The sequence below is a fragment of the Nymphaea colorata genome, chromosome 1 (genome assembly GCF_008831285.2).
Source record: "Nymphaea colorata isolate Beijing-Zhang1983 chromosome 1, ASM883128v2, whole genome shotgun sequence".
Classification (NCBI taxonomy): Eukaryota; Viridiplantae; Streptophyta; class Magnoliopsida; order Nymphaeales; family Nymphaeaceae; genus Nymphaea; species Nymphaea colorata.
Genome location: NC_045138.2, coordinates 25,815,739 through 25,837,043, shown reverse-complemented (window position 1 = coordinate 25,837,043; position 21,305 = coordinate 25,815,739). Strand labels below are relative to the sequence as shown.

The 21,305-nt window shown below is 39.4% G+C and overlaps 2 protein-coding genes across 2 annotated transcripts; one reads left to right on the top strand and one right to left on the bottom strand.

Moving 5' to 3' along the window:
- Nucleotides 1–1,018: 1,018 nt before the first annotated feature.
- Nucleotides 1,019–13,815, top strand: LOC116246236 (mitochondrial arginine transporter BAC1). The gene is made up of 8 exons (XM_031617998.2): nt 1,019–1,661; nt 2,831–2,917; nt 11,579–11,680; nt 12,652–12,756; nt 12,833–12,937; nt 13,010–13,207; nt 13,283–13,381; nt 13,456–13,815. Exons 1-8 carry the CDS (start codon nt 1,575–1,577, stop codon nt 13,588–13,590), a joined length of 918 nt encoding a protein of 305 aa, XP_031473858.1. The 5' UTR covers nt 1,019–1,574; the 3' UTR covers nt 13,591–13,815.
- Nucleotides 13,816–16,374: 2,559 nt separating this feature from the next.
- Nucleotides 16,375–17,494, bottom strand: LOC116250152 (dormancy-associated protein 1). The gene is made up of 3 exons (XM_031623606.2): nt 17,325–17,494; nt 16,860–17,079; nt 16,375–16,759 (listed from the first exon to the last, which is right to left on the bottom strand). The coding sequence occupies exons 1-3, from the start codon at nt 17,428–17,430 to the stop codon at nt 16,723–16,725; spliced, it is 363 nt and encodes a 120-aa protein (XP_031479466.1). The 5' UTR covers nt 17,431–17,494; the 3' UTR covers nt 16,375–16,722.
- Between the last annotated feature and the right edge of the window lie 3,811 nt (nt 17,495–21,305).

Below are 21,305 nucleotides of genomic sequence, written 5' to 3'. Positions count from 1 at the left end.
AAATTGAAACAGATTCATGAAATACATTTTAAAGTATTTTGTGAATTTATTTTAATCTTTGATGCAGATTTACAGAACAGTTACAAACTATTCTTTGCTGGCAACTTGGAAGGGACAGTTTGGTAATAGTTCCAATTTGCTACTGCCTATGAATCTATTTCAAAGAATGGAGCAGATTCATGAAATGCTGCTACATAGTGTTTTATGAAACATTAACAACTTATTATTGTTGCCAAACACCCCTAAAGGACATGAGTTTGTCAGTAAGAGGCTGATCACTTTGTGAAAGAAATTTGAAATCGACTAGCCCTTGAGTCGCCTAACTATCTCAACCATAAACTTGGTAGTGTATTCAGCCTGAGCAAAGAGACCTGATCTTACTTTATTTGAGTGAACATGGTCCTAGCCGCATGGTTCTGTCATTTAAGAGATTGATGTGTATATAACCTATCTATTGATGGATCTTGAGATTCTTGATATTGTCAAATGGTCAAAATATAATATGAAAGTGCTTTTTGTAATCTTCTTGATGGAACTTGGCATTCCAACTTATTTGCATTGTGTTGTTTTCTTTTATGAAAATAGGCAGGAGATGGGATTGCATTAAGCTGGTTTTGGAGTTAATTAACATTCTCCTCATCGAACCATCTTTTAATAAAAACTTCATGTAACTTAACAACCACGAGGATGGAAGCAAAGTGGCAGTAACATAGCCCTTGTGAAACACGCTCCAGATGTCAAGCTTCAATAGGCAATCAAAATCTACTTCTCATTTAAAGGAACAATTCTCGAACATGAAAGCATTTTTCATACCAAAGGAGGCAGAATCTACACGCTTCGGCTATATAATATTTGTTTGTCAAATGATGGAGGCTGGTCAGGTAGTCTAATAAACTAATGTGCGGAGCTTATACATGCCCCTCTTCAATTTGTTCAACTAGTTCCTGAGATCTACTTGCAGAGCAGCCAAAGCTCATCTATTTCATGCAAAGCCAAGCTCAGGCAACGGAGACTGAAGTATTTGTGAGTTAGTTGCCAACATGTTCTCATGGTCATTTTTATCCAAGGCGCCGAGACGAGGACCGGCCAAGGACCAGGCATGGAGGTGGGGTGCGAGGCTGGCTCTTTGGCCTGGGTGCAGTCTTCAGTCCCCACCCCGCAGGCGTCGCTTGCGGGCGATCGGTTGTGGGCAGGGTGAGGTTGCTTCTTCTAATTCTACCTTCACCTCTCTCGTTGGTACCAGAGTGGGGGGAAGGGAAATGCTGCCAACTTTGTTGCCGCTTTGTTCTGCGCACCCCAAAAACAGAAAAGACCCTCAACTTTCCCACCTTTTCGTTTGTCGTCATCGAGAGTGGAAAGAGGCGCTCTTCCTCCTCAAGGCCGCACGTTACCCATTCCCTTCGGCTTCCCATTTTTTTCGGTTTCTCTCCTGCTGCTTCTTCCATAGTCTGAACTGTCAACGGACAAAGCTTATCAGGTGGTGACGAATCGAAGGTGGAAAGCAGACACGATAAGCGGGCCACAGAGAGAGGAGAGAGAGAGAGAGAGAGAGAGAGAGAGAGAGAGAGAGTGGAATGGGGGAGGTGATGAAGGAGTATGTTGCTGGTTTTATTGCAGGAGTCGCTACCGTCATCGTTGGCCACCCCTTCGACACCATCAAGGTCTTTTCTCGCCCAGCTGCCCTTCATTCTGCTGTTGCCTATCCTGCTTCTACGTGATATTTTTGTATTTTCTGTCTCTTCCTCTACCTCTTCCCTTCAGTTGCTGTTAAGTTGGATCTGCTTATTATGCTGAAAGTTTCGGGTAAATTCAATGCAAGTGATTGAGAAAGGGGGCAGCATTTTATGTTATGTTGGTACTTGGTAGGGGTTGTTGGTCATTGTCTGGTTGATTTATGAGTTTCGGCAACGCATAATCTTCCAGGAACACTTCAATGTCGATATCAAAATGCCGAGATGACCAAGATGGGAAGTGGAAGTTTCTCGCTTTGTCTTTGATCTGTAGCGGGGAAGCTGGGTGAGAACCCTGGTTTTAAACCGTCTGATCTCCTGGAGTCATCTACCTGCAGAGTCTTGGAACCTTGGTGCTCTGATTTGTTGAGCTTTTCGCATGTCACTACCAGTGTCGCAGCCAGAAATTTTTGGCTGAGGGGCACTAATACAAAAAAATTTACCTCTCAAATACATAGTAAATTAATTGGTGGGCACCATACATAAAATAAGTGAACGACTGAGGGGCACCGATATATAAGCAAGTGATCGGAACCAACCAATACATAAATAAATAGATTTTGTGGGAATATGTGGGCAGCTACCTATCCAAGTCCACATGCGGCTCCGCCCCTGGTCACTCCGGCTTATTTGCTTATCTGGTAAACAATCTTAATTTGCGTGAATAACCAATACCTGTCTTCACTGGATAATTTTGTCTCCAAACCATGGAAGCGAAAGGAAAATGAATGTGGGAATTTGTTGCAAGTGGAACTCAACTACAGGAAAACAAGTGTAGATGGTTCTAGTACATTGAAGGACGTATCTATGAACACGTCATCTGGACCTTTCAGATACTTTCGGTTACTCTTGTCTGCCTCTTTTGTGGTCCTTTCAGTTTTTTGCAGCTTTGCTTGTAATATTTTCTGGTTAAGTTCAAAACGCAGAGTCTTCTAAAATGTGGACTTGACTTAGTTTACCATCAAATATGGCAAGGGTTTTCAATGAACGAACTTGATGTGCGTTTGGCTAACATCTATTATCTGTGGGAGGTTGCCCAACGAGGTCCCTTCATCCCATGTTTCATATTTATTTTCACCACCTTGTCCCCCTTATCGCAGGTGAAGTTGCAGGCACATAATACGGGAAATGAGAGGATGTACAGAAATGCGCTTCATTGCTCCACCCACATACTAAGGACAGAGGGGGTATTGGTTTTCTGTACTTTCTATGTTTTGGATAAAGAAGCGGCATCTTATTGTGCTGATTATAAAATGTTCTTCAGTTATTTTGTTAGTCGTAAATACTGTTAGAATTTGGTACAGACTTCTTCTTGCATCTTCAATACATGAGGATGTTGTTTGAATATCTATGAACTTGATTGTTGCATGTCTTGCCATTCTCGCTTCATCTTTTCTCTTATTTGTTTACCAATGATTTGCACATGAATTCTATGATTTCTTGCCTATCCTATAATCATGCAGATCTTCTGTGCATGCTTACTGTTTAACAATTTCTATGAAGCTTAGTGATGTTATTTAGTGTTGCTTTTGCAAACTTTACATAATATTCGCCGTCTCATGTTTCAGCTTCCCTGTTGGTTTAAGGTTTTCTTTACATACAGCATTTACAAATGCACGAGGGTGTTAAAATATAAATCCTTCACCAGCACGTTGAAGAGGAGTCTCTTAGGATTCCACCTCCTTGTAGAATGTGTTAAGTTATTTAATGTCCTTGTAACATGTGAAGAGTCTCCTAGGATTCTATGTTGTAGTTAATATCCTTGTTATATGTGAAGTCTCTTAGGATTTTATGTTGTAGTTAATATCCTTGTAATATGTGAAGTCTCTTAGGTTTCTATGATGTAATTAATGTCCTTGGAGCTTGTGAAATCTCTTAGGATTCTACGATTGGAGACTCTTAGAATTCTAGAAATGGGATTATAAATAGAGGCCGTGCCGTGCAAACCATTTTGGCTACGGCTTCTTCTCCTCAGTTTTTTCTTGTTTTCATTCTCTCTCTCTCTCTCTCTCTATCTCTATTTTCCTGCGTGAGTACTGTTTTCTGGTTACAGATATTGGTGCTAGATTTCTATCATGGTATCAGAGCACCAGGTTACGTTATCTCTACCAAACGAAATGCCCAAACAGGTCTGATCTGGTTAGAACTCTTTTCTCATCTTGTCTCTATCCTGAATTTACTTTTCTCTTGCGCAATTCTTGTTCCTTTTTCTTCTTGCTTACCTAAGGAGACATCTTGTTATATCGTGTCTTCTTTCCCTCTCATTTTCTACCTATGTACCATTCCTTTCTGTTGTCATGGAAAACCTTTCGCATTCTGGCGTGTCCTCAAATTTTCTTCCTCACCTTATTACCGAAAAACTCAACCATGAGAATTATCTGATCTGGAAAAGGCAAATCATGCCTTTCATAAGAAGTCAAGGCCTCTTTGGACATCTCGATGGTTCAACAAAGGCTCCACCAATATCCGTTTTACAAGAAATAAAAAATGAGGCAGGAGAAGTTATTGTTGTTTATGAAGACAACAATCCTGAACATACTATGTGGATGAGACGTGACCAAAGTCTGGTTGCGTATATTTTGTCCACTTTATCTCAACAAGTGTTACTTTCAGTTTCTGATGATTGTACTGCAGAAGAATTATGGGAAACCCTTGCTGATACCTTTTCCCAAATATTAGAAGCTCGAATTATGTACTTAAAGAAAGAATTTCAGAATTTGAGCAAAGGTTCAACCAGTGGCGGAGCCAGAAAAGTTTTCTGGAGGGGGCACCTATTCATAGATTTTCACATACGAATGGGCACTCACATATAGAACAAAGCAAATATTTGAAGATATTAATGTAAAAATAAACAAACATTGAGGGATGTATGACGAAGCTTTGATCTCCAACTCAAACTCAAACTCAACTCAATTATTTGAACATGATGAACCTACTTAAAAAATTATGGTAGATTCATGGTACATTAGTTTTATTATTTTACGAATCTGCTTCAATCTTTGGGGCAAATTTATATTGCTACTATTCAATGAAGTTGTTTAAAAAATTGAGGCAGATTTATAAACCCTATAACATAATGTTTCATAAATCTACTCTAAATTTTGGTGTAGAATCATTAAACAAGAACAATATGTTATAGATACCAAACGTCCCCTAAGAAACATCGCAATCCTGATCCAGGATCCCATGTGACTGCACACTGGATTAATGTAGCCTAATATATATATATATATATAATGTGAATAATTATCCTAACTTAGTAGGTTACAAGCAATGAATCCATTCGTATAGAAGCAATTCTCATCACTGAGTATGAGTTCTGAAATGGGTTCGAACTTAAAACATATAATTTAAAAGATAATAGAGGGAATCCCTCTTCGAGTGGAGTGCATTTATTTTTAAAATGATTGATGACAATTGCAGCTGGAAAAAGAAATCCAATGGAGAAATCTTGGGCTGGCGTGGGCAAGTGCCCACGCCAGCCCCACGCTGGCTCCGCCACTGGGTTCAACGTCTATCATGGATTATTTGGGGCGTATTAAGGCCGTCGCAGACCAACTTGCTGCCTCAGGGAATAACATTTATGATAAGGAAAAGGTGCAGCAAACCTTGAATGGACTTGGACATGATTATCATGCTTTTATTACAGCTCTTGAAGTCCTTCCTGTTCTGCCCTCCTTCAACGAACTACAAGGTAAACTTCTCCAACACGAAATGAATATGAAAAGAGTCATTGAAAGGACTGATCAAGGGAACTCCCAAAATGTGTTGGCTATGAATGTAAAGTTTGGTAAGAGCCATGGGAACTCCAACTATGGTGGTCATGGCATTCTACCAACACCACATAACCAAGGTATGTCTCCTTTGGATACTTCAAGAAAAATACCAATTTGTTTTCAGTGCAACAAGAAAGGGCACATGAAGGCACAGTGTTGGTTTAATCCTCAAAATAAAAACAAAGGGGTAAGACATGATTATAAACAAGGAAGACAAAGTTCTAAATCCACTGCTGAAGATATGCAGCAGCTATTGATGACCGCATTCTCAAAGATGACTATAAAGCAAAATGAGCAGGGAGAATGGTTCTTGGATTCAGGTGCAGCTACCCATGTGACAGGAAATGCAGGTAAATTGACTAACTTATCCCCTCATTACGGTAGAAGTTGCATTATAACAGGTGATGGAAAATCTCATCCCATTACACATATTCCATTGTCATCCTCGTCTCTATCACTGTCTAAGGTTGTTCTTGCTCCCAATATCAAAAAGAACATCATATCCATTTCTAAACTCATTGATAATACAAGCTCTTCTGTTGAATTCACACCTTCTTCTGTCTATGTCAAGGACCTCCAAACGAAGAAAATGTTCGCTAGAGGGGAGCGTCAAGGGAATATGTACGTCCTCAAGGAATGTCTACCCAAGGATTCATCCACTTTTGATATAGGATTGAAGACATTTTGTCTTTCTCATAATGCGTCATCAGTGCCAAGTTCTTGCCATTTTCAATCAAAAGTAAGGGGCCCTAACCAATTTTTGGAGTCTGATTTGTGGCATAGTCGGTTAGGACACTGTGGTCGACATTTCATTGAAAAACTTGTCACAGATAGTCTCATTCCAAGATCAAGCTTACCTCTTACTTCAAGTGTCAAAAAATGTTCAAGTTGTGGACTTTGTAAGAGTCATGTTTTACCTTTCCATAATATAAATCAAAGGACTTCCAAACCTTTTGAAACTATTTTTTCTGATGTATGGGGGCCAGCCCCTATTGATTTCATGTCTGGGTCAAGTTATTATGTCTTATTCATTGACTCTTACTCACGTTTCACCTGGATTTACTTCATGAAACACAAATCAGAAGTACCCCACATATTTTGAAACTTCTATGCCAATTCAAACTAAATTTTCATCCAATGTGGTGCATTTTCAATGTGATGGAGGGGGAGAATATTCCTCGCTTGATTTTATTGAATTTCTACGTGAAAAAGGGATAACTAGACAAATTTCCTGCCCTTAGACACCACAACAAAATGGTGTAGTTGAGCGGAAACATCAACATATAGTTGAAAGCGCCATGAGCATGATGCATGATACTAATGTGCCAATTTCCTTGTGGACTGAAGCCTTCCATAGTGCTGTATACATAATAAATTGTTTGCCTATGACACTCTTGATGTCTAAATCGCCATATTTTACACACTTAGGCAAACAACCTGATTACAAGAACTTGAAGGTTTTTGGTTGTGTATGCAATGTTCACGTTGATGCTGCCTTGAGGAACAAGTTTCAAGACAAAGCTATTGAATGTAGATTCCTTGGATATGCTGATGAATATAAAGGTTTTCGATGCTATGATCCAACAACTAAACATATCAAAACTTCAAGAAATGTCATTTTTGATGAACATAGTTTTGATAATACAAATGAAATGCCTATGACCATTGAATCTTATGATCCCTGGACCAGTACACAGTTATTCAATGCAGATCCTGTTATAGAAAATGATGTGCCTCAAAATGAAGATCCAGAGAGAGCAATACAACCGTCGGATATGGCTCAAAGTGAAAATCAAGAAAATCCAACACAGTCATCAAGTCATCACGAAAGCAATAATGAAGAACAAAGCAACGATGCACATCGGTATTCGGGTCTTATCTACAGTCGACGACTAAGGGACAGAGATGCTCACAGTGAAGAAGACAACATGCCCCACCTTAGAAGATCCCAACGCATTCGTTATCCCATTCACAGGTGGGTTAGCTATGATTCTTTACCACTTGATTTTCAGTTATTCATGGCAAAAGTTGGCAAGGAGGAAGAACCTACTTCATTTGATCAAGCATCAAAATCACATCATTGGAGAAAGACTATGAAAGAAGAAATGGATGCCTTGCATGAATGTGGAACATGGGAGATCATTCCGAGGCCACACGAAAAGAACGTAGTGGGCTCCAAATGGGTATCCAAAATTAAATACAAACCTGACGGCAACATAAAAAGACACAAAGCAAGGTTAGTAGCAAAAGAGTTTACACAACAATATGGCGAAGATTATGATGAGACATTCAGCCCTGTGATCAAAATGGTTACAATTCGCGTGATTATATCATTGGCAGTTGAATATGGATGGAGACTACATCAAATGGACGTGAAGAATGCTTTTCTTCATGGTGATTTAAGAGAGGAAGTATATATGGAACAACCGCCAGGATACACGAAAGGAGACTCTCATGCATGGGTTTGCAAACTAAGAAAATCTATTTATGGACTTAAACAGGCCTCACGTTCGTGGTTTGATAGTTTCTCCTGCAAGATTTAAGAATGTGGTTTTCGGAGATGTCCTCTAGATCACTCTCTTTTCATTTATCGAAAGGAAAACATATTTACTTTACTTCTTATATATGTTGATGATATTGTTATCACAGGCAATTCAGAAAAACACATAGAAGAAGCTAAAGTTTTGATGATGCAAAACTTCAAAATGAAAGAGCTTGGTGATTTACGATTCTTTCTTGGAGTGGAGATTGATAGGCACAATAATCGCCTCACATTGACACAACAGAAATACACGTTGGATCTGCTGAAAAAGTCAGGTATGTCTGATTGTAAGCCTGTTGGAACTCCTAGTATTCTAAATCAAAGACTAAGTGCTCAGGATGGGGAGTTATATGAAGATCCTACGCAATATCGAAGTATTGTTGGGGCACTTCAATATCTTACATTTACTAGACCGGATATTATATATGCTGTGAATCAAGTATCTCAATTTATGCATGCACCTAGAGATACTCACATGGATGCTGTCAAAAGAATATTAAGATATCTTAAAGGGACAACAAGAGATGGCTTAGTTTATGGTAAGAGTGAAAATATAACTACTGGACATCAACTTATGACATTCACATATGCAAATTGGGCTGGAGATCCCGATCAAAGAAAGTCCATTTCTGGTTTTTGTATTTTCATTGGACGTAATCTTGTGTCTTGGAGTTGTCGAAAGCAAAAGGCAGTAGCAAGATCCAACACTGAAACTGAATACAGATGCATGGCTGCAGGTATTGCTGAAGTTACATGGGTTAGACATTTGCTAGAAGACATTGGAGAAAAGATTAAAACGTCAATGTTAATGTGCGATAATCAAAGCGCTATTAACATTGCCTTTAATCCCATACAACATGGTCGAACAAAGCACATTGAGATTGATCAACACTTTGTTAGACAAAAGGTGGAAGACAAGGAGATTCAACCTATTTATGTTCGTACAGATGAACAAGTTGCAGACTTATTTACAAAAGGATTAACAAAGGAACGATTCTGGTTTCTAAAAGGCAAGTTGTACATGGTGCAAAACCATGCACAACTTGAGGGAGGGTGTTAAAATATAAATCCTTCACCAGCACGTTGAAGAGGAGTCTCTTAGGATTCCACCTCCTTGTAGAATGTGTTAAGTTATTTAATGTCCTTGTAACATGTGAAGAGTCTCCTAGGATTCTATGTTGTAGTTAATATCCTTGTTATATGTGAAGTCTCCTAGGATTCTATGTTGTAGTTAATATCCTTGTAATATGTGAAGTCTCTTAGGTTTCTATGATGTAATTAATGTCCTTGGAGCTTGTGAAATCTCTTAGGATTCTACGATTGGAGACTCTTAGAATTCTAGAAATGGGATTATAAATAGAGGCCGTGCAAACCATTTTGGCTACGGCTTCTTCTCCTCAGTTTCTTCTTGTTTTCATTCTCTCTCTCTCTCTCTCCCTCTCTCTCTCTCTCTCTCTCTCTCTATCTATCTCTATCTTCCTGCGTGAGTACTGTTTTCTAGTTACAGATATTGGTGCTAGATTTCTATCAATCGCCACTTACGATATCAGCAACTTGCTTCGTGTTTTGACATTCAACTTTCAATCTCACTTAATACCGATATGGTCTTGACAAGTTGTTTAATTGACTATGCAGTAACATATATATAAAAAAAGGTTTTGGCAGCTCTTAGATAGTTTAATCAACCAGCTTGTATTTCTGAGATTTTTAATCAACTGGATCCCAGAATTTGGATCCATCATCGTTGGTAGAGTTAATAGGCACGTAGGAATGTATTTTCCTGCACAGTGTAGGTTTGCTTTTGATCTCAAATTAGCAGGATATGCATGTCCACTCACTGTACTGCTTATCTTTTAGTAAGTGAGATCTCACCGTAGATTTCTACATATTTGTTCTCATGAGCGCATTGAGCATGTAGATTTAATGGTTATTGTGCATTACACCTTCTTGATAAACTTCCTCTTATGTTCATTTAGGTTGTCAAAGTCCTGGATGTCACCTTAGGTCATTGTTTCTACTTAATGTTCTCTTCACAGCATCCCTTTCCTAATAAAGTGGATGAAGGAATGAGGTGTTAATATGCATATGCAGTTGGATTTTTTTTCCCCTTTATTGCACTACACAATGGTATGACTTTTAGGCTTCGGTACTTTTTCTCATGTCCCGTCCTTTTTTACATCCTTCTGTGCTATGTTACCTAGACATAGACCCTGATGTCAAGTACCAAACTTAGGTGCAACATGAAGGAAAATGTTCTAATGTTTTACAATATGATATGTAGCTCCAGTGTATCAGTCTCCAATCTGTGGTTCATGCTACAATTAATAAGATAAAACTTGAGGGATGTTTATTGAACTGTATTTTCTATATCATGCAGTAGAATTCGTGTCTTAATTGATAGTTACTAGCCAGCAGGAGCTTGGGCAGTTAAAAGAATGACAGAATAATAATCTTTCTTTGGTTCATCAAGACTAAGCCACAAATCATATGGTCAGTGTAAAGTTATTAAGATGCTTGCAGTTATATCCAAAAGTAACATCATTGGACAATATGTATCACAAGCATTCATAATAAGACCTCATAAATTAGTGGATAAATAAAGTAGAAGAGGTAGTTTTAAGATTTTGACCAGTGATTGGACATTTACCAACAAAAGTCCTTTTATCTTGTTTATGTAATGATTAGCATCAACGAGTGGATGAAAACTACACAAAAGGATTAAGATGTTTATAATTTTATGAAAGAATAAAATGCGTAATAAATTCAATATAGGAAGCATGGAAGAATGCCTAGCAGGAATATCTAAGTTATAATTGCTACGAACACTTCAAACACTATATACATTAAAATCTGGTTTACTGAAGATTGTGTTACTGATTGCACATACATATTGGCATATGGCCAGCCTCACAGGAAGTCTGCCAATTGGAGGCCAGTATGTAGTGTGTATTTACAAGCACATCTCACACATGCAGACATGCCATGTACACTGTACAGTTAACCTGCTAACTGGTTTTCTGTGAACCATTGAAGCATATTTGCTATGCTTTTTGCTTATTCTGAGTTACAAGCTTGATAAACATGTATTCGATTATATAACTTTGGTGTTTATTTGAGATGTAGAGACTTTCCCTTCTCGAACTCCTTTACTTCTCGTGGATTTACATGTAAACTCATTTTTAGCAAAAAGTTCATGTTTTTTTTCACTCTGTTTCCTCTATTTTTATCACACAAGGCATCTGGTTGATATATGTTACCAAGCCACATTTTTTTAGGGGTTTCATATACTTTTGATCGTGCTAATTGGTTATTGCTTGATGTTTGTCCCTCAATTTATTTCCTTTTTTTTCCATGATTATGTCCTGGTTTGTTGCTCAAATGCAGTTTGTGTTGCCTACTTTGGAGGCCTGCTTTGCATCATAGGATGTTGATTGTTGTGAAGACTGGCATTTATTCATTAGTTGCAATGCTTTTAATTATGCAATAGTATTAATAATGTTGAATATTCATTATATGTGCTCACTTTACAGCTGCCAGGACTTTACAGAGGCGCCACCTCATCATTCATTGGAATAGCAGTTGAAAGTTCAATACTCTTTGGTGCCTATTCTCAAACTAAAACAGCATTACAGGTAAATATGCCACTTATTTGGCATTTGGTTCCAACAGCGCAAAACGTTGCACCTGCTTAGAGTACATCAATTGTTTATTAATAAACCAATAATTTTCCAATGTCTATCAACCTGTTGCTACTTTTCTTATGTCTAGGGATGGGCTATAGGTTCAGCATCCTAATAGACTGGGATGGCCAAGCTTCTAAATCCTGGACTGGTCTTCTCCAGGCAATTCAGGCCAGCCATGCCCTACAGGATGTCTACTTTGCACCGTAAGTTTGTTATGGATCATGCATAGCTAGATTAGCCTGGTTTCCTCGTTTGGTTGGTTTGGCTCCCCTGTTGATGGGTCATGGCCTTGCCAATAGGCCTGAACACAAGCTGTGTCGAGCTCAACTTGGGCCAGCTCAATCTCGTCTCAAAACCGGAAGTACTCGAGCTTGAGTCGAGTTCAACAAATTAGGCTCGAGCATTTTTAGAGCTCGGCTTGAGTCAATAAAGTCATTTATTTGATTTTCAAACAAAACCAAAACTTGCCACCAACTTCTATCGAGGCACAAAAACATATAGAATAATGACAGAGACAGAAAAAAAAGAGAGAGGAGGGTCTAATCTCACATCATAATTAATGTAGTTGTGGTTGCAGTCTTCTTTCCTTCCTTTTTTTTTTGACATCGCTCACAACATGCAAAAAGAAATAAATGTCACGGACGACGCATGAGCCGACTCCAACTTTACCGAATCAACCTTAGTGAACTCGATCTCAACTTGGTCAAACAAACGAGCTTTACCGTGTTGAGTCCGAGCTACTCGACTTGATATTCTGGCCCTTGGACACTTCCATCCTATGCACACTTTAGTCCAAGTCAATTGAAAGATTGAGGCCAAACCTTCTGCCTATGTAGACTTGGCCACAGGCTGATGTCCAGCCCCAACTTATATCTTGAGTTATAGGTTTGGAATAATGGTTTCTCAATTACTGGTGACAGGGAGGCCGAGAAAGCGGCAAACCAAATCTTCAGACAATTATACCTTCTGCTGCATATGGTGGAGCAATGATTAGTCTTATATTATGCCCAGCAGAGCTAGTGAAAGTGAGTGATTCTTCTGAACCTACTAATTGATGTCGTTGTTTGATGGTATGCATGTTTTAAGCTTTGGTTTCTTCAGTGTAGGATGCAAGTACAAGGACCCGACCCAATCGTTTGTAAGGATTACCATCCAAGATATAATGGCCCCCTTGATTGTGCTATCAAGACAGTAAAGAACAATGGAGTAAGCAATGTGTAGATACTTCTCAAGCTTTCTGTGACATCAATTCAGCTGACATTTTAGCTATGCTAACAGATCAAGGATCTATTCCGCGGTGGTCTTGCTACCTGCCTAAGAGAAACAATTGGAAACTCTGCCTTCTTTACAACATATGAATTGAGTCGGTATTTCATGCATTCGACATTGAAATCTCAATCTAACCTTACCGAATCTCAGAAGATAATTTTTGATGTTGGCACTGGCGTTATTACTGGTGGACTTGGTGGTATGGCTGTAAGTACTGAACTTCTCACGATACTACAAAAAAATTGGCTTCCTGTTCTGACACATTTCACTGTAATATTGCAGTTTTGGACTTTTGTTTTGCCACTGGATGTGGCTAAGACCATTATTCAGACAGCTCCCAACATGACTATTAGCAGGAACCCCTTCAATATTCTGCACTCGGTAATATTATTTAAATTCTCTTCTTTTTGATTTTTATACACGATGCAGCCTGACTCATTTGCGGACCTTTATAGGTATACAAGCAAGCAGGGTTCAGAGGTTGTTATGCTGGCCTAGGGCCAACAATGATGAGGGCCTTTCCTGCTAATGCTGCTGCCATTGTGGCATGGGAATTCTCTGCAAAGATTCTTGGGATCCCTCGCCTATGATGTATTTGACTATAGGTTAAGAGGAACTGCAAATGGTTGTGCCATTAGGCCTTGAGTTTTGCAGCAGTTTTTTGCCTCCATCACATTCTGTGCTGCCTCGAAGAGTGACGATTCCTTTCACAATTTTTCTTTTGTTTTCATTTTCATCAGTCCGATTTTGCTGGTGCGACAGACATGTAGTTCCCAACATTTCACAATGATTCAAAGATGTCTTTTCTGCTTCCAGTTCTGAGTTGATTTGTGGGAATCTGTTGTATATGCGAGCTTTCTTCGGGCATGTGTTAGCGCTTCCTATATCGTTGCGGCCAAGGTGGATTTACAAACAAGAGTTTTATTAGAGTTAAAAAGTTAAAAGAACGTCGATTGGATTGACTACGCAGGGGGCATTATTTGGGCGTCTTCTTTTGTCACAGGTTGCAGACTTGCAGTTCTATCAGCTGCCTGCTGCTTCTTTTGTCCTCGATTCTTTCAGTGTTTGGTGGGGTGCCTCTGTTGAAACTTTATGTGCCATCGGCCATACATTGGTAATAAGCTTCTGTATCTTTCGTTTATCCTTTGGTTTGACATTACTATTTCTCTTTCTGAACTCAGTTTAATAATGTGCCGTGTTTTCTCCGTTTAATCCCTTGTAGCCGGAGCCTTGAAATCCAGTGTATTTCTAGTGCTGGAATATTTAAAACTGCCCGTTGTGCGATGTTTCATTCTTTAAAATTTGAAGCATTTCAAGTGCATACTTAGTTACTAGAGCTTCCGCTTGGATTGCCTGGTTGAGTTTCAACATCTCGTGGCCTTTTCTACCAGCCGCCCACTCGGTGCGATATTCCTACGCTGGCATGGGCTTCCTTGATATCCTGTAAGATCCTTCGAATCATGAGACTTCCTGTAAGATCCTTCGAATCATGAGACTTCCTGTAAGATCCTTCGAATCATTTCGTTAACTGTTAAAAAGAGACCTGGCTTGTGACTCGTTGAACCGGATCGAGGCTGATACACATGCTGATGGTAATGCATCTAGGGCCGCTAAGCGTGTGGTATTCCTACATTCACATAGCTGGTTACGGGTCTTAGACCCATTTTAAGTTGAGTTTTTGTCATTTAATATTGGTTTTTGTTTTTCTCCCAATTATTGATATAAAAAAATAACAAGAATTAAAATTGTTCTTTATTTATCTAACATGTAAGTATCTACCGCCAATATATATATATATATATATATATATATATAGGAAAATCCAAATCTACATGTGTCGGATGATTAAAAAACTACTATCGTTAAGAACAACCATAAACTGTTGCTAAAACAGCATAAATGGTTGCTATATCATAAACTATCGCCAATGCCCTGCAATGACAGTGTTTTTTTACCATACAACAATATCCAGCACCACATGATGCATTTGAAAGTGGATCCTTCCTATGTAGAAAAAATGAAAAATATGCAATCTTTCAGGGACAATATTAAGTCTAGGCACCGGACTGGGCTGCCGGTAGATACTTGGTACCCGACAAACTTGGCTCGGGTTCGAAAAAAAAGACGTTGGTTCGGCTCGAGTGAGCCTCATAACAAGTTTTGGGTGTCGAACCGATTGACTCTTTATCTGGTGGGCCGACCCGATACAAGATGACTTTAAAAGCAGTGGATGTCAAGTGAGCGCCGATCACGATATGGCGATAAGACAATACAGCGCGACGACTGAACTGCAAGCCGGCGACGTTGAAATTTTGACTCCGGCAACCCACTTCAATTATTTTGCAAGACATTTCCCGTTTATCACTTGTCCTTTCCTTGTGATACACGGCATTTGAAACCGATGGTTTTGTCCGTTGCCGCAAAGATCATCTTTGTGAGTCGGATCACTGATCCTGCTGATTCGCCAGATTTGCTCACTAACAATTTGAGCTGAATCCATTGCCTAGTTTTCACAAAAATAAGTGATAAAAATAAAAGTTGGTTAAAAACTTGAAAAATCTTCAAAAAAAAAAAAACTTTAACACTTTTAAAAATCTTCATCAATTGGCACCTTTCCTTCTCATTACATACATAAAATAGGCCCATTCTGATAAGAGTGGCTTTGTTTTTAATGCGCCGATCATAGGACCCTCCAAGGGTGGAGCAGCCAGGTTTTCGTCGTCACTTTAGAGGGGGCCAAGGGACGAGCAATGCACTAAATATAATTTTTGACAGTGGCCTCAGGAACCAACCTCACACTCTTGAAAAAATTACTATGTGAATTTTACTTTTTTTTAAATATGAGGAAGGGGTGTCCGCCTCCGAGACCTCCTGTTTAAGACACCCCTCCCAACATGGGGAGAAGAGAATAGGAATCCGTAGTTATTGGTCTGTAGCATCCAGTTTCTAGCTTGTTTTTCAATTAGTGGGTGAACAATTTCTCGTTCGGGAGTAGAACTAGAATGAACAACAGAATGACTCTGAATGAAATTAATCTTGCGAGAGTTAACACTTCCAAAGAAACAGGGATTCATTAATTTCAAAAGTTCCAATCCATCAATGCAGACAGAAAAATCCACACTATTTACCAGAACGAACTTTAACTAAAAGAACTGTGGTGAATTCATCGTTAGTATCACAAGTTATTAACATCCAAACAGTGCATATAAAGGAATTACACCAACTTCACATCCATTATGATTCATGGGCATATAATGAAAATTGAAAAGGGTCCCATGTTTTAACAGGAGGAGAGGGATCAGCGGTTTTCTTTAATCCCCCATCATTATCATTCATCAATTCTCGTGGGCCATATAGACCCCATGGTGCTCAACTTTATTAAGCGCAGTAACTGGCATTTGGATTATCAAATTCATAGATCACATCTTCTAGATTTGTTCTTAACCGAAATCATTACATGCAGACAAAAACCCAAAGAAGAAGATAAGCATAACGTCCACATCTCGGCAGCAACCCCTTCCCCACTTGTTTACAATATCTTATGTACAAGATCTGCCAAACACTATCCACTACTGTATCACATCCAGGTGACAAGCTTCTTCAACAGACTGTCATACACGCAGTTAACAAAAAAGAAGAAGAAAAAGAAGGATCAACAGGAAAGATGGGAAGAGGCAACAAGCCGCTGCACGAAATCGACTGGTAGCCGGCCGGCAGATCGCCTAACGGTGCTGGCTTCGAGTCTCCCCACTGTAAAGCCTGCCACCCAGCACACAGAAAGCAAGAAAATCAAAACCAAAATGTTCAAAAAACAACACTATATCCATAAGTCCCTAAAATTGTAGAGAGCAAAAGAGACCAGTCATAAACGGTAGGGGAGTTGGGTTGGGGCCGGTCGAAGAGTTCGGCGCCGATGGTCTTGGTGGCGAGGTTGCTGCCGGGGTTGAAGACGCTCCTCCACACGTTCTCCTTGCGAGGGCTCGGCGTTGTGGCCGTCGGCGTCCCTGGAGTCACCGGCGTCGGAGGCATCGACAGCGACCTCTGGAACTTGCTGCTGCTTCCCTCTCCACCTTCCCCATCTGATTTATCTCTCTCATCGTTAATCAACGGCCACCAAAGGAACACACGCACACAAATACAGAGAAACACAGAGCGTCAGCAATAATTTTAACCAGACAGACAGAAGATATCTCTACGCTTATCCTTTGGTAAGTGTCTTAGAAAAGTTCTAGTTAAAGATCAAAGCCTTCAGTTCATAATAGGAGTGTAAGTTAAGGTGATCGACGTATGAAAAGACTAGAGTGAAGAAGAAGAAGAGGAAGACCTCTGGGTCCAAAAGCTTTAGTGGTCAGCTTCCGAAGCTTGCCCAGCCCATGGTCCGGCTGAGGACCGGCTACCACGTCGTCCCAAAGCTTCTCCAACAGCACCATCTTCTTCCTCCTCCTCCGTCTCACCCTCTCTCTCTCCCCTACCACCACCGACTTCCCCCCTCTTCTTCTCTCCGATTTATAGAATTTTTAACCACATTCATGTATTTTAGATAAAAAAATCACTAGAAAGTTGCAGAAACCGATATGTATATTAATTTATAAATTTACCCCCCTTCAAATACCCCAAGGACACCAAAACTGCCATCTCTTCCCCTTGCATCTCCTCCAGTTTCGATATGATCCGACGGCGGAGAGCAGACCGAGCCGGGTCTGCGGGTAGGATGGACAGGGGCACGATCGTCCGTCGCCTTTCAAAACCGAGTCGAACAAAACAGCCGGACATCGTCACGGTCCGAGGAGAGGTATCGGATAAGGATGACCATTGTGTTTCCGTACGGTTCACCTGCTGTCTCCCGGCGCGCTTTAAGTCCGACCGACACGTGGCTGCAGATCCCGAAGCTGTGGGCTGCCGGGAAGTGGTGTGTGGGAAGGCGTGGGGCCCGCGGGATGCTGGCGGAAGGGGAGTGGTCCTACTCGGAGGTGGGGCCCGCGACGATCGGATCAAAGTGCGATGTATCTGGAAAAAGGAAGGAGGCCGCGGGAAGCGGTCGCCATCAACTCGGAATATCTTTCTCCTCCTCCAAATTATTTGGCCGGACGTGCCCTTCGGAAGTCCGACGAATTCCCTGATCTCAAGCCCCAAATATCTTGAGAGTGCGGATTCTTTGCCTTTATAAGTCGCATGCTTCCGCATAGTTTTCATTTTACCAATGCTATTATTATTCGTTTCAATATTGTTATGTTTGTATTATATTGGTCACGATGCATGAATAGAATACAAGCACAACATCATCGGAACATATCTCAACTATTTTATAGGATGTCGAAGTAAAGCTTATAACTGAAGGCAAGAATTCTTACAATATACAATTTGCATAGATTGGCATAAACTTAATAGACAACGCTTTCCTAAGTCGCAACATGCACTTTACGGTAAGATTTTTGGGCTGCATTACTAGAAGCTGGTCTCCAGAGATTTTGTCTATTGCATCAGTTGCAGCAGTTATCTTTAATGAGAATTACGTGACAAGGTGTTACAGATCGGTATTATTTTTGTACCCAGAAGAAAAAATTACATGCTTTTAAAAATTTTCATTTACCCTACATCAAAATTTTGAAAAATTATATTTCGGTTCTCTATAGTTTCGCCCATCTAACGAAAATTCTTGCTTCCGCCCCCTGCTTTAAGCAAGTGATGAATTAATTTCACACCTTTCTCATGCATCTTAAACTACGTGCATGGGAAATTTGCCTCTTGAAAATAGCTAGCTTTTGTTTTCTCAAAGTTATATTAAGATACAAGATGAACTCTTGTTAGTGTTAGAAGGAATTTTGGCTTACAGATGATGTCTCGATCTGCTTATAATGAGCATATGATACATACCAGAAACTTGTTTCAGGAGTTTACAACAAATGAGAACCACAGAATTCAACCTTACTCTGTCGACAGAGTTTTACCCACTTAACAGCAGCAGCAATAGACATCTGTAGAGATCCATTTTAGCACTAAAACTTCATTAACTTTGTGTTAATGTGTACGCACATGAAGGATAGCGATGAACATGACTAATTAAACATCAGGCTCACTTTTCTTCGGGTAAGCAACATGAATGATAGTGATACGAGTAAAGGCTGCATCAAGAAAACATGGAGTGCTTGTGTTCCAGGGAGTTCTTTAGCTGCTTCCTATCTTGAAGCCAAGAAAACTGTAACAATCCTCTTTTGAAGGAGTGACGTGCAATTATCAATATCGATATCATTTCTTTATAGCAAGTTTCTTGATTATTCTGTGGTGCTTCTTCTTGCATCTTTGTTAAAACTTAACTACATTTTGTCCTTCAAAAATAAGATGATTGACACAAGTTAGCACCACAAACCGAGCACTTGGGCAACTCCAATGTACACACGGGAACTTGCAAAACGATTCATTAAATATGGGAATGGAGTTTGATGGCGTCATGTAAGAACTTAAAAAATCTAAAAAGTTTTCTTATGTAAATTAATTTTATAAAAAAATGAAACACTATTTCTAAGGAACAGATCCATCTTTATCATGCTACTACTAAACGTTCAATGTGCACCCACCCACACGATAGTAAATGTGGGGTGTGGTATGAGCACGCTCCACGATTTGCCCTTCCTATAGAAGTTCGGCTGGATATGTGGGTTCTATCTTCATCAAATATAAACAAAAGTTGTGTTATGTGATTTTAGATCTTAAGATTTGAGATCCATAATTGTTACTATTGGGTCTAATATTTGGGGCAATCAAATGGCTCCAAAAGAAGACGAAAAAGAATTTCCTCTAGGGGTTGCTGCGACACTAACCCATGGGTAGGGGTGAACAACAAGGCTCTTAAAGCTCGGCTTGTGATAGAGTTTGAGTCGACTATTTTCATAAACGAGCGGACCTCGAGCTGATTTTTCAACCAGGCCCTTCCCCCACCACTGCCGTCTCCCTGCAACAAGCACACTGCAATCTTTTTCTGTTCGCGTTACATGAGCTCGAGTTCGAGGTTTGACATGCTTCACCGAGCCGAGCTCAAGTTAACATTATTTAACTTGATTCGAGCTCGAGCTGTGCAAAATAGAAGTTGAGCCGAGTTCGAACTGACCAAGCTCAGGCCGGCTCGTGTTCACCCTTACCCTTGGGGGAGCTAAAAGATTTTCATTAAAGTGGTCAAACTATAGTCTCAAAAATTTACCACTTTCTCTATCTACCCTACCAGCAAGTCAAGTTTAAAATTTAGGTGGTGGGAGAGGAGTAAGAGTAAGAAAATTGAAAATACAAGGACAGTCCAGATATAGTGACTCTAAAGTCACCAATCATGGACCATATAGTCTATGTTAGTGAAAGTGGTTTATCAATATTTTGACATTAATGTTTTTCAATAGCATGGTTCCATATGTTGATCTCTAGGTGCCGCTTGAGGACCTTAAATTTTGATTGTAGAATTAAAATTCAAAAACAAAATACCACCACAAAGTGGAATTGCAATGAAACTTTCAGTTCTAATTGTCCTATGTGATTAATAGTCTGTCTGAAATTTGGTTTTCAGAGATTTGAAAATGATGTGTTGGATAAAATATGAATTAAATTCTACAATTGATGAATGAAAACCATCATGACATGTGCCTTAAAGAGAAAGATGAAAAAAATCTTAAAATTCTAGAATCATAATTTCACCCCTTAGGGTAGAATTATAATTCTATTTTTTTTTTTAATTTAAAAATGAGCCTATAATTCCAGAATCAAAATTCTTTGTTTGACAATGCGATTCTCATTTAATCAGAAATGAGAATTTTATTTTTTAGAATTCCACAAAATTCCAACCTCATCAAACAAATCCTGATCAAGATACTCTCTTTCACTTCTAAGCAAAAGTCCTAGAACCATTTTTACTTTTAAAAGTTAGAAAAGAAACTTATAAGGGTGTGTTTGTGTGACACTCTAAAACCTAACCAGGTTTTAGAGGCAAAACTTAGTTTTACCTCCAAAATCAGGTTTTGGAGTACTTGGGTGCCATTGAAACGGGGTTTGAACCCAGTTTTGTCAAAACTTGGTTTTGTAAAAGGGAGTGAAAAACCTGATCCCTTTAGGTTATTCAAAAACCGAGATTTGTATGTGTCATCTAAAAAAAAAAAAAAAAAAAAACAAAGTTTCTTAAATTCATTAAAAAACTTGCTTTCCATAAAACTAAGTTTTTACAAAACTGAGTTAGAGGAGGGTGTCATCCAAAGGCCCGCTAAGTAAACATCCTTCTAGAACTATTTTTACTTTTAAAGGTAGAGAAGAATCCGAGGGGAGAAACATG

Bases quoted from the DNA above. Each gene is read 5' to 3' on its own strand.
- LOC116246236 (XM_031617998.2), top strand. From the start codon at position 1,575: ATGGGGGAGGTGATGAAGGAGTATGTTGCTGGTTTTATTGCAGGAGTC. The intron at 11,681-12,651 runs GTAAATATGCCA...TACTGGTGACAG, and splicing joins AAACTAAAACAGCATTACAG to GGAGGCCGAGAAAGCGGCAA. The intron at 13,382-13,455 runs GTAATATTATTT...GGACCTTTATAG, and splicing joins CCTTCAATATTCTGCACTCG to GTATACAAGCAAGCAGGGTT.
- LOC116250152 (XM_031623606.2), bottom strand. From the start codon at position 17,430: ATGGTGCTGTTGGAGAAGCTTTGGGACGACGTGGTAGCCGGTCCTCAG. The intron at 17,080-17,324 runs GTCTTCCTCTTC...GAGATAAATCAG, and splicing joins TAAAGCTTTTGGACCCAGAG to ATGGGGAAGGTGGAGAGGGA. The intron at 16,760-16,859 runs GTCTCTTTTGCT...GCTGGGTGGCAG, and splicing joins TCCCCTACCGTTTATGACTG to GCTTTACAGTGGGGAGACTC.